General features: G+C 42.1%; 1 protein-coding gene across 1 annotated transcript; it reads right to left on the bottom strand.

Moving 5' to 3' along the window:
• Positions 1-557: 557 nt before the first annotated feature.
• Positions 558-10,541, bottom strand: onecutl (one cut domain, family member, like). Its single transcript, XM_084944063.1, has 3 exons — positions 9,894-10,541; positions 8,081-9,458; positions 558-1,849 (listed from the first exon to the last, which is right to left on the bottom strand). Exons 2-3 carry the CDS (start codon positions 9,123-9,125, stop codon positions 1,539-1,541), a joined length of 1,356 nt encoding a protein of 451 aa, XP_084800189.1. The 5' UTR covers positions 9,126-9,458; positions 9,894-10,541; the 3' UTR covers positions 558-1,538.
• Positions 10,542-15,610: the final 5,069 nt, after the last annotated feature.

Below are 15,610 nucleotides of genomic sequence, written 5' to 3' on the forward strand. Positions count from 1 at the left end.
GGATTCTACAGCTAAAAGTGCCCATCACAAAAAGTTTTCAGTTTCACACAGACATACAGAGCATTGTTAAATAAATACTTACAGTATATAGATAGCATAAATAAATAACCAAATAAATAAAGGAAAGAAAAAGGGAAACCAATAAATACACAAATGCAGTAATAAATATGTTGATCAGATCATTAATTGCATTTGAAAAGTTCTTGGTTTGATTCATCTATTGGCTATAAGGAGGCATGGTTAAAGCCATTCCTTTGTGGACCAAAAAAATGACCTTGTACGTCAGCAGGGCTGAAACAAACTGCCCCACACTTCCAACGTGTTACTATAAATAGAGCGATGTGCTTGAAATCTGTACAAAAACATTGGAAAGAATCACATTCCTCCATTTTCTAGACATCTGTAAAAAAAAGATTTTGTAATGGAGGAGTATACAGTTGTTTGGAAATGAGTGGAAAAAATACTACAATGTCACTATACATTGTGTCAGGTGTACCCCTTCTCCAGAGAGCCTTTGTGTTCAAATTGTTTTTGTTTTCGTTTTTTTTGTGTGTGTATTTTTGTTTTTTTTTTCTTTTTGATTTTGAGTCCAAAAAAATGGCTGTGGAGCTTTAATTTGGAAGCTCAGTGAGAGTCTTAAAGCTAGACGGTTGCACCAACAAGTCTGTTTCTGTGTCCTACTTGTGTTTATCGATTCTGTCCTGGCATACGGTGAGATGTGCCGCGATTCCCCCTTGAAAACTCTGATTCATTCGAGGTGGGACCGTCTTGACACAATACAGAAGAGGCTCCTGTTGATGGGAAATGATTGACAATTGGGAGTCACAGACGCTACAGAACCCTCCTGATTATTCCAGGCTCCAAGCTTGGAACAACACCATACAGTCCTGGGAACCATTACCATGGAAACATGCTAAGAAAAGGGCATTCAGTTCTCCAAGAAAAAAAAATGAGGACTTAAAAAAAATGCCTCTTCTTCCTCGTTCACCTTGATTCTGGAGGAATAAAGGGACTATAATAACATCAGGGAAGGATTAATGTCTTTGGATGATGGCGATCACTTGATTAGGAAGTTACACAATGAAGCTCTCCAGATGTGAGCGAACGACACCTCTTGATTCTTCACGTTTGGAGAGATGAGAAAAGATTTGAAGGTACACCAAAATATGCTTCCTCCTGATTTGCAATACCCTCATTATCTCTAATCTACATAATCAAAATAATGCAATGAGATGGTGTCTATGTAAGGGTGTGACTCTTCTTTGAGTCAAATCATCTTTGCACCCTTGACTATACAGGCAAGACTTCACATCTTGCAATCATATCACTAAGCATTGCCCCTTCCTTTTCAAGGGAGCAATTAACTTTGGTTTGGGAAAAATGCTTCATCTTCATAAACTCATCTATAATAGCTGGCTCCATCTCTCCTTCTGATAACGAGGAGGACATTTATTACGGCTGATCTCTGCCTAGACCAGTCTATGTGCCCCCTTGCTCCCTCAGCGCCCTCCTCACTGCACCTCCGCGACGGTCTAGCATCACGCCGTGCTGCAGGACACTGCGGAGGAGGAAATGCTGGAGCCCGAGGAACCGGTGGAAGAAGGACGGCCCTCGTCTGCCCACTTGTTGAGGTTGCGTCGGCGGGCATTCATGAAGAAATTGCTGACAGTGGAGAGCTCCAGGCCCAGCTGCTGGGCAATGGTGACCTGGAGCTCTTTGGTTGGGCGGTGGTTCTCCCTGAAGATGGCCAGAAGCGTACGCCGCTGCAGGTCTGTGAACACCAGCCTGGTGCGCTTCGGGCCCTGGTTGCGCTCCAGCTTGTTCTGCTCCTGTTCCTTACGCTTGCAGGCTGCAGGCAGATGGATAAAAGATAAATTAAAAAAAGGAAAGGGGAAGCAGGTTAGCTAACAGACTGGCTGGCTAACTAGGACAAATGGATTAAGCTGAGGGAAAGTGGATTTGTTGAAAGAAAACAGATTAGCTAAGCAACTTTGATTAGTTAAAAGAGATGAATCAGCAACTTGTTTCATTGCGCAGTAAAGGAATCAAGATGTTCAACCTATCACATCTTATTACCAGTGAGCTGCTGTAAGCTGCTAGGGAGAAAAAAACATATAACTACATCCAGACCAAAGTCCTGAAGTCTTCCATGATGTTTTTCATTATTCTCTTTAATTACATTTTGGAAAATGGTCTAATTTTTTTACATAGATATGGCCTGGAGACAAACTAAATCTGGTGTTGCACTGATAATGGCAATATCTTCCAAACAAAAATTGAATTCAAACACAAAAATAGATGTATATCAAATTTCTTCCCTTAAAATTTGAAATATAACCTTTTATCACATCAAATGTCACGTTTTGTCCCTCCTAGACTCTCCCTTACTTAACATCCGTATATTTCTGCATCTTTAGTCCTCAGAAGATAAAAAGCTTTAGCAGCATTTGTCCAGTATCAAAGTTCCAATCTACAGTAACAGTTAAGTCTTCTGGTGATTCTTTTTTTAATCTAAGTCTTGCGTACACCAACCACAAAATAAAATCCCGGGGTCTGGGTTAAACACCACTGTAGCTGCGGCAGCCCGCCCAATTATATAATCAATATTTTCTCGCGAAAAAGTCTGAAATTTATTTTGAAAAAAAAAAAAGAGTGCAAAGAACAGTTTTGTTTAGTGAGAGAGAAAAATAGCCTGATGCGTGTGGGCTGAGCTCAGATCCATTTTGAGAATCAGACGAGCATTTTGAATTCAGGCTGCATGTTCCTCTGCATATCCATCGCTGAACCTTTCACCTCTAACACGCTGTAATTCTGTATTTACAGGAAACACAACACCAACCTCTGCCTTTGTGTACCGAGCCAACTTCTCCTCCCTTCCCTCCCACCCTCCATCCCGCTCTTTTTCTCTAACCATCTCCTTCCACTTCCACTCTTTCCTTTCCCTTAGTGGACACTTCAACATCATTAGTTTCTCATAAAAGTCATTTACATGTGGCGGCAGTGAGTGAGTAATAATCACTTTAGAGGGAACTAATTTATTTTCTATTAAAGGCAGGTTACGTCAGGGGTGAGTGAAACAAGCAGAGTCGGCATTGCCCAGGGCATTTAGAAGCCTTAAGTGGGCTAAAACATATTTGGGGGAGTCGTGCAATTACCTAAATGCACACTTTTAAGAGGTTTCAATCAGCACTGTGCGGTTGCTGGGCGACTATTTTGCTGATGGTATCAAATGCATTTCTAAGTGTAAGCACACTGGTGTACGTGCACAAAAAACACAAAGACACAAATACACACACACACAAATGAGCAAGGACAGATGGATTAGTGCCTATATAGAGAGTGGGGTTTTTTTCAGGGGGGGTATAAAATATGAATTCTTCTAATAGGTATGATATTAGATATGCATGTTATTTGGCATGCTGTTTCAGAAGCTTTCTCGATCTCAGAAAGATAAGATGCCGGGGTTACACATGCTCTTTGGGCTTTTTGAGCATTTAGCCAACCAAAACAGCCCTCAGTGTAACAAATGTGTCATTTTTTTGGCAAGAAAAGAGAAACTCTTTCTTTCTTTTCGAGATTTAACACGCACCATTTTTCAAGCAAGAGAGGAATAAGCTGTATTCGTGTTGAAGCTGGTTGAAATAATCCTGCTGCACAGGCAGATTTTTTTTATTATATTAAGAAAACACAGAGAAATATGTATGGAGTTCTATTATTGACAAAAAAAAATATGTGATTATATGGAGATTTCAGCTGCAATAACCTTGAGATCCAATATTTCACACCCGAACACACGGAGAAACACAACCCAACTCACGCTGCAAACATACATTATATAAAACACAGATGCTGCCTTTTGCTCTCACAACAGCACTGACGCGTCCAATTGATTGGCTCACAGTTTCCCATTGAGAAACATCTCACATACTGAGGGGTGCTGCTGATGTTAACTGTATGACTGTCTTTTCACTCTTCAAACGCACAGTGGCAAATTTCTCTCATTAGCAGAGCGCTTTAGGAAAAAGTGTGACCTCACCGCCATCTTTTTTTTCACAGAGTGCAATCACAACAGCAGAATTAGACGCAGGTCTAAAGGGTGTGTGTGTGTGTGTGTATGTACTTCGCACCGTCTGGCTTTGATTGCTCTAACATCCAGCTGAGTTTCTGAAACTTAAGTACTCAACTGGACATGAATAAATCTCCCCATGAATTCCCTGTGAACATTCTCCTCTAAAATCATTATCTGAAGGAAGTGTTTTGACTCAGGGATGCACTCTTGTCAACTTGAGATTACAGGGGCCTGTTAGCTTTTAGGCATCCAGAGCTCGTTTGCATTTCTGAGAGTTATCGAACCACGTCTCATTAAAATCTGAACAGGCCGAGATGTCAGCAACATGTCAATATCACCACAAGTGAAATTATATATATATATATATATATATATATATATATATATATATATATATATATATATATATATATATATATATATATATATGTACATATAGTATTTGTGCTGCATTCTTCATATGAGTTATACCATCACCACGGTCAATATTTCTGGGTTGGGGGTGTTGGGATGTGAGCTGCAGCTATGGAATGTATATACAGTGGTGCACTCTGAGCTCATGTAGTAATGAAAGGAATGACATGATAGTGCTGGCTAGCTCGCTTGTAGCGTGGATTTATGGCTCGTTGGAGGAGCTGCCGTGTCCTGCCGCTCTCCTCCTCCTCGCCGCCATCCTATCCTCAGCTCTCTCCCTTACTGACGATCATAACGCCGACCATTAAGTAAATGCTTCCTTATGCTGTAATCATGTGTAAAAGGCTCACAATTACCATGCTATAAATCCCCAGCACCGGGGCTACTCTTGGAGACATAAATATTCCCCTATAGGCTTCTTATGATCGTGGGAACAGCCCCTAATCATGATGTATGCCCCTGTCTCGTGTTGCTGAAACGTGATCGAAAGCCCTTTCCCTACCCCCCGGCGTCTCAGCCCCCCCCCTCACAACCACCACCACTCCCCTCCCTGTCCTCTCCCTCCACACCCCCTCCACCCCCCACCCAGCCCCAGCCCACCCCCTGCTGATTTCTTGGGCCAGGGGCTGATAGAAATTATTGATTAAATCTGTGCAGCTCAGACTCCTCGACCCACAGAGGCTGGTTAACCCCTTCAGCGCCAGAGTGGGGGGAGCTGCAAGAGTCAGATAAAAAAAAAAAAAAACAACACAACAAAAACAACAACCCTGTTTGTTTGATGTTGCACAGCTAAGGTCACGCCGGCCTGTTTGCAATTCCTGATATGCAAATGGCATTGGGTTTGACCTTTGAGCCTCGCTAGCAAAACGTGAACTGTACGCAGCGAGCGGTGGACAAGGCTTTGTGGCTTTCATTACTGTGGGGGTGGTGCAGGCACTGGAGCTGACACGTAAACCGCATTGACCTTTCTTATTCATTTAGACCTTTAGTCAAGGGCTTCGGCCATCATCTTTAAAGTTATAGTCTCTGATCCCCCCTCCTTGACTTTAAGTGTCAGAGCAAGGCTGTGTGGTCTTTATCCTGCCTTCTTCTCTGACTAAATCCTGATTGCCTCCTCCACAGCCTGAGGTTGGGCTGGAGATGCATCTCATATACAGTGCAGTAATCCATACAGCACACACACACACACACAAGATACTGCAGATAAATCCCAGGGATCACAGCATTTTTACCAAAAGGTTTCTGCAAAAAAGACATATGAAAATACAAAATGGCAGCAATTAAATTCTATAATTACGGTGCGTCAAGCTTTGGAGAGAGCTCTGCAGCCCTCTATAGAAGAGACGTTATGGAAATAACATAGTGCTTCTGGCTGACACTAAAGGGCCTTCTATGTATTTAAGCAAGTGCTGCATTAAGGAGGATCATCTTAAAACTTGAGGCGTGAAGCAGAGAGCACTTGAGCTATCTTCAGACTGGGGAGCACAAGGCACCGCGCATTCTAATTCCAGTCTCGATTTGCCGATGCGGCCGAGGTGTGTGTGGGCAAAGCGTGATGCTCTTTCCCATGGAAATCAATAGAGGCTTGTAATTAAACAAAAGGGGGTTGGCCAGGGGGGGAAAAACACAACAACCCCCTTCGGAAAGTAGGTTATGTAGAAAAGTGCCGAGCTGTCCAAATTGTGGCTTTGCCAAGAACTAAATATGCAATTTCAGAGAGTGTGAGAGCAGAGAGAGAGAGAGAGTAGGAGCATTGTCAAACATTAGTACGCTTCTCTGTGTAGGGACTTTAATTTTTTATGAGTCTGATTGATCGGCTGCTCGGACTTGGCGGTCTGACTCGTTAAAAATAATGTTTGTGTTTGTGACAATGAAGAAACAAGGATGCTGCACATAAAGAAAGAACGATGATTAAATCTACTCCAAAGAACAAAGGGCTGATTTATCATGATGAAGATTTGCCTTTTCGTGGGGGAGATAATAGGTGTTTTGCGTACAAAGCATTCACACATCACGGGATGGGATTAATCAAACGGCGTTTGGGTCAAATTACAGAGCAAAACCCAAGATAACTAATCTTTAGAAAAGAGGTTTGGTTGTTATTGCGCTAACGTTTTGCTGAATGGAGGATGTACACATGTGCTCTCAGAGTTGAACAATCAAAGATCAATAATTGTGAAGGGATTGCAAGAGCGCACAATCATTACCTATGAACCCTATTGTGTTGCTCGGCTTAATCAGTCGAGCTGCCAACAGAAACGAAAGAAGCGGTGATCAAGTGGGGAGGCTCACACACACGTACAGCTCACAGACCCCCGCAGTGAGCCGACCACTTGCAGATACACACTCGTCTACGCTCATCTCATATTACCGCGTTCACTTGGATCTCTTTCTGTGCTGCGTGTATCAGATGGGCCTTAGGTCCCTGTGGAGGGACAACGCTGTAACACGGCACTGTACGGCGTGCTGTCACGTCTTGAATCCACATCCCCAAAGAATATTAAATGGCAAGCAGCACACTGTAATGTGCCTTTAAAAAATAATACTAGTAATAATTAAAATTTGCCATGAAATCTGTATAAAAAGCAAGAAATAATTACAATGAAATATTATTATTATGATATTTATTTAACTGAAAAGATGTAGCAAATCATGGAAAAGAAGAAAGCTGGTGTTCTACATTGGAAAAAACATTTTTTTTTACTTTGTAACTAAATTCTATTAACTTTCAAAACTGTTGTCAAATTTTCCATATGACTGAGTGATTCTGCACTAATGACTACATGCACCTCACTTAAGCAGCAACATCTTCTTTTCCACATGTGAGAAACCTGGAAGGAGCTGCCTTAGAGCTGAACAACATTCGTATTTAGCTCCGCAGTAATTGCCTCAGTGACAACGTTGATAAAAGGTGTCTGGCAAAAGCTCAAGTCTAATTTGCATCAGTTACCTTGCCAACTCAACTTGAGTCAGGCGCTGAGCAGATATAAATCACTGCTGAAATTAATCAATCGCTTCAGAATGGCATATCTGTGCAAATTATTTTGTGGGCTCAAAAGCGATTAAATTGCCAATTGCTGCTCACACTGATCTTCATGGTTCATTTAAGAGGAGGGCAAATGTCTGTGGGTTTTTTTTTTATTGTAGCTACTGTACAAATCAATAGGAACTGTTTGGGAGCAAAGTAAACAAAGGAACGGCACATATGGCCTGTTCTTGATCAAACTGACCTTAATGTGCTGCTAAGTTCTTATTACCCAGGCTGATGAGACAACAGACACAGCGGTTGTACATTCACAGCAGTGGGAAAGAGGGAAACATCAGTATGATGCTTTTGCTTTTACTCATGTATCAACCTGAGCTGCATACTGATTGCTGGAGAGGAGATTTTTTTTGGAAGACACGGAGAAGGGAGGCGTTTGGGGAAAACAAGGAGAGTGAGCGTGTCTGTTGTTGTGGTTTCTGTTTGAGCCTGTGTGTGTGTGTGTGTGTGTGTGTGTGTGTGTGTGTGTGTGTGTGTGTGTGTGTGTGTGTGTGTGTGTGTGAACATACATGTGTGTATGTGTGGAAAAAATACAGAGTAAAGCCAGATCTTACCCTCCAGCCTGAGCGAGGCCATTCTTTGAAACTCCGGTTCCTGGAGCCAGCGGGACATCCTTTTAAAGGTCTCACGGCCAGACTTGAGCTTGCCCCAGGGCTTAGGGTTCCTCAGGAGGTCAGACAGTGTGCCCTGTGACCTACACAAAACCCTCTCAGCAAAGATGGCCTGGGGGATGCTGTACCTCTTCAGCTCAGTGATGATCCTTTGGGCCACATCCCTGGTGTTGATCTCCTCTCCAGTGCTGCCTCCACTGCCCTGTGAGCCCAGCAGCATGCCCTCGCTGGGTGAGGATGAAGCAGACGATGAAGAGTGCAGGTGGTCACCCATCTTGGTGGCCTGCTGGCTCGGGTGATGGTGAGGCTGGTAGTGCTGGCTATAGATGTGTGGGTGATGGCCTGGGGCATGCTGGTGAGTCTCCATTTTATTTAGCTGATGCCCCACTGAAACATCACCTCCTCCTAGGCCTGGTGGTGACATCTCTCGGCCAAAATCCGATGTTCGGCAGAAAAGGCTCCCTCCATGTACATCATAACCACCAGGGAGCATCTGACTGCCGTTACCATTAGGGCTGTTGCCCAGACTTCCATAGCCATGCATGGAGGAACCCAGGCCTGATCCTGTGGATGGAGGCGACAGGCTTTGGGACATGGCCAGTTCCTTGCCATAAGGGTTGTAGAAGTTGGTGCTGAGGCCTCGATCCTCACGCATAAGGGTAAAGCTACCAATAACATTGCTGACAGGGAGACAGGGGTGATGGTGATGGTGGTGGTGGAACTTGTCGTCAAAGGGCTGCAGGGGGGTCAGGGTAGTGTATGTGCTGCCAGAGCTGGATGGGGAGTCGCCGCTGTAGCCCAGTGCTGACATGGAGTGATCGAAGCCTGGTGGACGGGGCTCAGGTTCCAGAGACATGGAGGAGCCCCCAAGGGAAGGCCTGGGGAAAGCAGCTGAAAGGTCCCGGGAGTGCAGCATAGCCCTGCCATCCTGGCTGTGAGCCAGATCAGAGTGGCTGTGGAGGGACATCTCCCCTAGACTCCCATCCATCGTTAATTTCAACAAATAAAGTTGTATTTCTTGCCGTGATGTGTGGCTGGTCTCCTCTTGTTATTGTTGTTGGACAACTGGGCCAACAGTCTGTAAGGTCTCTTGTTACACCAGACTATAGATTTATTGATTTGTGAATTAATTGATTTCCGGGCTTATAGGGTGTCTAATTAATTATCTGATAACGTTAAGTACTTCCTCAAACTCCCGGAAAACGAGATTGCAACAACATTAGGAGCTCTAACTGAGATTTTATTCTCGCTTGTGCATCAGCGCTCTGCTTGTCTCTTTGGTGCTCAGCTGGGTTCCTCGGCAAAAGCCTCGCTTTTGTGCCTGCGTGAGACAAGACAGGCGCTGTTATTCGCTTTATTTAAACTTCAGTCGTTACAGAGAAAAAATAAAGCAGCCCAGTGAGAGAAAATAAAATGTAGCCCAAACAACAACAAGTGCAACAAATAATTAAAAAAAATTAATTAAAAAGCACTTTTGTTTTTCTGCCACACACACTCCTCGGAAAGCGCCAGAAAACACAGATATCACTTTTCACTCCAACCTAATATCCTCTTGGAATGTAATATTTTTTTAATCTTATGCAAAGTTATGATACAGAAGCAGCCCACAGCGCGCATGCGAAGCGCTGTAAATGACCAGTTCCTTTGCATTTTCGCTCCACATGTAGGACACGTAAACTAACTATCACACATGGTGGCGATTCAGAAAATATATCACCACCACGTATTGGTTTTACAAAAACGTGCAAAATCCTACCTTTATTATCCACTTCTCAGAGCGCGTCCGCGACTCTTGTCCGTCCTGTGCATCTCTCCGACTCTGTCAGCGAGCAGCCTGCAGATTCACACAATTGGTCCGCTGCGCCCCGGGGTGCAACATTCACTAAAACCCGACAGCACAAACCATCTGCGGTCACAAACGAGCCTCTCTCGGTCTTTCCGTCCCTGTTTTTCTCCCAGTCTTTGGTTTTCACTCCAAAAAATGTCCCGTTCTAGCCTCGTTTGTTGCTCTACACTAGCAGCTCTCTTCTTGTTCTTTCATTATCTCGTGAGATTTTCCTCCTCCTCCTCCTCTTCCCTCTGCCTGCCACTTCATCGATCTCACCACCAACTCTTTCTCCTTCTCCTCCTCCTCCTCCTCCCCCTTGCTCACATTGACTCTCTGCTTTCAGTGCGTCACGGCCTTAAAAATCTGACAGATGTGCGATGAAATTCCTACTCCAATTAACCCTTTCTCTCCGGGGGGAGGAGGGGAGAGGGTGTGGGTGTGACGAGGCGGGGGAAGCGTTGAGGTGGAGATGCTCTCTTTCTCATAACCCCACAGGTTAAGCCTTCTTCAGCTGATTGCAAGAACAACTTATGAATTATGTGCGCACAGCCTGGTCATTCTGCTGCGCTCGCCTGTTTATCGCGTCTGATCAATTGATTTCACTGGCTGCAGCTAATGTCATTCTGTCCTTTTTATGTAACAAGTCATGCTGTTGCTCCTTTTGTCAGTATGAAATAATATATCACGAAGACGGAAAGAGACCACGCTAGCTAACACGCGAGCCTTTTGTTTTTGAAATTATTATTAATGCTATTTTCATTTATTAATGTCATGATTTTGTCAAAGGTTGTGCTTCCCCCCCCCCCCCCCAATATAATTTCAAGTATATGTGCAGAACCAGGAGGCCCTTTTAGTGAATATGTAGTTATATGAGTCACTTCACTAACTGAGGGGAAAAATAGAAATAAATATAAAAAAATAGAAATAAATAAATAATATCAACATCTCTCATTTAGCAGTGTGTTGTGTATAAAATTCAACCCATGCCACAATTTATTTGTTTTTATTATTTTCTTTATAAACTATTAATAGAAAATGATTTGTGTTTTTGGTCTTAATATCTTGTTTTGGTTTAATGTAAATCCTACCTCTCAGGAAAACAATGGTGTCAAGTGGCGCTCGTGTTTTGCTCAGCTCTTAATCAGCACTCAGCACGCGCCTCCATTCACTCACACTGCCAACACTTCAGTCTGGAAAGTCCCTAAAGAAGATCAATGCGACCCTTTTTTCCAGAAGCCCCACGACCTGCTGCTGTTGCAGCACCACGTAGACACATATAATGCAGGCCCGGAATACGGAGAGCGCGTGCGTGTGTAAATTTAGCATCTTACAATACCTGGTTTTCTGTTTGTTTTTTGTTTTGTTTTTTGTTTGTTTGTTTTTTAGTTTATTCTCGTTTTGTGTGTGGGAGCGCGCTAATGCGCGCCTGCATACATGGCTCTGTGCACTTATGGTGTGGCTTGTGCAACTTGTGTGTTTACATGAGAGTGCCTCCATGCGCATACAATATGCGAAAATTACATCTGGTCTGTGTGGCGAGACCTGAGCGTGCATGTTTGCGCGCGAATCGGCCTCAGAGAGAAACAGGGAGACAGACAGAAGCAGGGAGGCAGAGCGCATACTAATCATATCTGTCTGTCAGTTTAATTTTCAGAGATGAACAGTTCTGGCGTTTGGAAACAGCGAAGCGGTGCGCGGTGTGGGACCGCGGGCTTCCTGGAGCAGATGCTGCCCTATCGATCCGCCCCGCGCACAGCAAGCACGAAGGGATGCGTGTATGGATGGCAAGTAGCTGGAGGTAAAAATGGTCAACGGCTACAGAACGAAAATAAAAGGTCCTCTCGGAGGTCGGGGTGAAAGTTCACCTGCTGTGGCTGGAAAACCCGAGAAAGCAGGCCGACACCCGAGCTGCAAAACGCCCCAACTTTTACGCAGCGGGCCTAGAGGGGAAACTGACACACAGCAGGATGTTCAGGGTGTGGGTTTGTCAACACTGGGTTTTGAATTTAGCCACATACAGTCATAACAATGCTGAAAAAGCCTCATATTTCTGTCTTATGTCTAATGAGTTCTGATGAAAAAAATGCATTTCATCCACCTGATTTATCTGATTTATTCAAGCTTCAAATCTTTTGATCACAGATAATAAGCGTATTTCCATTTTAGGCATTTAGCTGATGCTCTGAGTCACTTTCCTCACAATGAGAGCGGCAGCAGGATCAGCAACACTGCAGCCAAAACATTTACATTTCAGCCATTTAGCTGATGCCCTCAGAAGGACTTGGGAAAAGAAACGGTGGATGCCCAACTTCCCCATTACAATACAGGCAATAAATATACCGAAGGATGCTCTGTTTGAGTATTAACTGCAGCTCTTATCAAAGGAAGGCCTGCTTTAGATACGGTGGGTGGGGAAAGACTTTTTAATCTAAATCCAATGCTGAGCCTGTTTAGATTGCAACCGTTTAGCTGAAGTTTCATTAAAGACACATATGACTGCAGTCCTCCATCGCCAATAAAACAAACATGCAATAGCAGGAAGGTCAGGGGTCAAAGGACATTGTCCTGACCTTAAAATGACCATGCATGCAGCAGAAAATAAACAGAATCAGTCAAAGGAACAGAAGCGGCTGATTTTCTGTGTTGCACTGATTAAGGACGGTGTGAGAGAGACAGCTTCTCCCGAGCAGATGAATTTCCAGCATCTGGCTTGTCAAGATTCATAAATTCATATTTTATTAGGAAAAAAAATGTCTGCAGATATGGACGTGCTATGAATGCTGGACACGACGGCCTGCAAACATCCACCACACTGATCTGTAGGAGAAAAATACAGCAACGTTTTTGTTTTCATGCTGCAACTTACACTCCCTTCTCAAATCTTCTGGTTAATCACCGAGTAAACGTGATCACTTATGGGTGAATGATAATGGATGAAGCGCACGCGCAGGGTTGCAGTTTTGAATGAGATATTGACGCTCTCTTTGCAGCCGTGAAAAAGAAAAAATAAACACCCAAAATGACGATTTTATGCAGCCTGTTTCAGGGAAAAGGAATTTATTCTGAAGAATTAAACGACAAAAAGCAGCATCCTTCTCATTCTGGTGACTTAAGTCATGAGATTTTGCCTGTTCAGTTGCAAACATAGACATTAATATATATTTCATATATTCATGCATCCTTAAAAATCTCTTGTTGATGATGAGGTGGAAGATTCAAGGTTTCATTCTCATATTAGATCGTTTGTTTTCATCTCATCTACACACCCATGCGTCATTTAATCACGCAAGCGCACATACACACGCGCGCGAGATAATGGCTGGTATATGTGGCATCTACAATCTTGAGTGTTGTGGGTGTGTAAACACTTCAGCTCGCAGCACGCATACGCTACACAATGAACACAAAACACAAGTTGATTTTCAAGTTATTTATTGTCATATGTAAGAAAACTTACAGAACAGTTAATATTTCCCATGTCTTATTTTGAAAGAAAAATATACAGTGGACAAGTTTTCATCTTTTTTGTGACAAAAAACAACTTCATAAACACGCGTACTGGAAACAAAGTTCATCAGGGATATTACAAAAAAAAGCTTCAGGTGTGAAAAGCTCAGTTTTCATACCTGAAGTTTCCATCCGTAATGTTGGTTTTGTTCATCACATTCACACATATACATTCATCAAGTCTAACTTTCTTATTCATTTCACCGCCCCCCGTTACCTGTCACTTCTAGTTTGCTTGACAATGACAATGTGCCATGAAGGGTTTGCTATAAACGTCGCACATTTATTTACAACTAGTTTATATATGATCCAAACTAAAACCATGTGAGACAAATATGTGGGAGTGAGGGATTTTCTATGTGATGGAAATCATTAGAAAAGGTGAAAAAACAAATATCACCTGTTCCTCTGCAAGACACGCAAATATGGCATTCACGAGACGATTAAAAAAATCACAACTACAGTTATTAATAAAGTAATAAATTCCTTATGCTGCCAAAGATGGTTTTTATTATTAGATACCTGGCATTATTTACCAGCGGAAATATTAAAAAAGAAAAATAATAATAATAATGTTTTTTCCATATGTAGACAAAAAACTATCTATTAAATTGACTTCAGAAATTTTGGTAGCACTGTTATTTGATTTTTTTGTGTCAGATGGAAGTTTTAAAGCAGACATTTAAAACGTATTAATCAAACTTTGACGTTTTTGTGCCGACTGAGACTTATTTTTAATGCTCTCGTCATGCACATCTTTAGACTGACTTTGTAAAGAGTTAACAAATGTAATTAAAGCAACAACTTTCCTTATATTATTTTCTAAAAATGTTTATTATTTACCCGGTTTTTACTAAGGTGCCTGACAATGCTTGTATTTTTTAAAGCACATAATAACTAAGTTACAACTTGAAAACTAGAAAAGACAAAGGGAAAAAATTAATAAATAAAATGTAACAATTTGCGTCTGTAAAATAAACAAACAAAAACATTTAATTTTGACATCACACGAGCTCAGTGAAATTTACCCTGTTATAATTTACAAATAAAACTTTCACTAGTGAATAATAATATTTTATCACTTTGACAGTGCGCTGTTTTTCTCTTCCCATTTCCCCCTGTTGTTGCCTTTTCTCCCCTTTCCCATCCCTAACTGATCGATAGAATCAATTATTACCACGAGACCTGGCGTTACACAGATCACAATGTGAATAATCAATAACTAAATAAATATGGCTAGATGAGACCTGAATGGGAAGAAAATGAACAAAATATACCTGATGATAATAATGGTAGAAATGAGCATAGATGTAACCACCATATTGACTCAACACATTTAGCTGGTTATCAGACAAGCCGAATGAATGAAGCACTCATTAACCTGCAGGACTGATTCTGCGCAACATACATGTGGCTCATTATGAAGTTAAAAATGATTTCAGCATTTGATCTGTTCACCAATATGAGAAAATGTGATCAATATGATGCTGGGTGATCTTTTTATGGCCTTTTCACATATACGCTGTTTTAAGGGGGGTTGAAACAAACAAGAATAAGCTGCAGGCAAATGTGTGTTCATGATGCAGGCCTACAATTTATCAGTGTATGGCCTGATAAAAAAACACACACACAAACACACACACTGTTAACTGAATATGAACACTAGATTTCACACTAAATATTACAGCAAAATGAATAAAGTCAAGCCTAATATTATACTATATTATTTATAATAGATATTTATTCTCACACCATATTCAGCGGTGGTTAAGTTAGCCTACAGCTCAAAACAGATGCCTCACGCTATAGAAATATGTTTAACAAAAAAAAACCCTAAATAAATAAATAAAAATCTATTTTTTCGACACAGAGTGGAGTCCACCTGGCCCCATCCTCCATCAGGTCGAAAATGTAAAATAGCCTACTGGAGCTGCTGCTGGAAAGTTTGAGCAAGTGAATGAATGATAATCACATTATTTTCGTCTATTATTTGCAGGTTTAGTTGCAGTAATGATCGTGTACGCCGTGATGTGGAACTTGACTTCGCAGCGTGAATAATGTTATTATCGATCATATCTGGATTAATGCAAATTCACTCGTTTAATTCACTGAGTTCGCCTCCTGTGCTCACGAGCCAA

Source organism: Perissodus microlepis, chromosome 11 (genome assembly GCF_051167445.1).
Source record: "Perissodus microlepis isolate ML-2025 ecotype Zambia chromosome 11, ASM5116744v1, whole genome shotgun sequence".
Taxonomy (NCBI): domain Eukaryota; kingdom Metazoa; phylum Chordata; class Actinopteri; order Cichliformes; family Cichlidae; genus Perissodus; species Perissodus microlepis.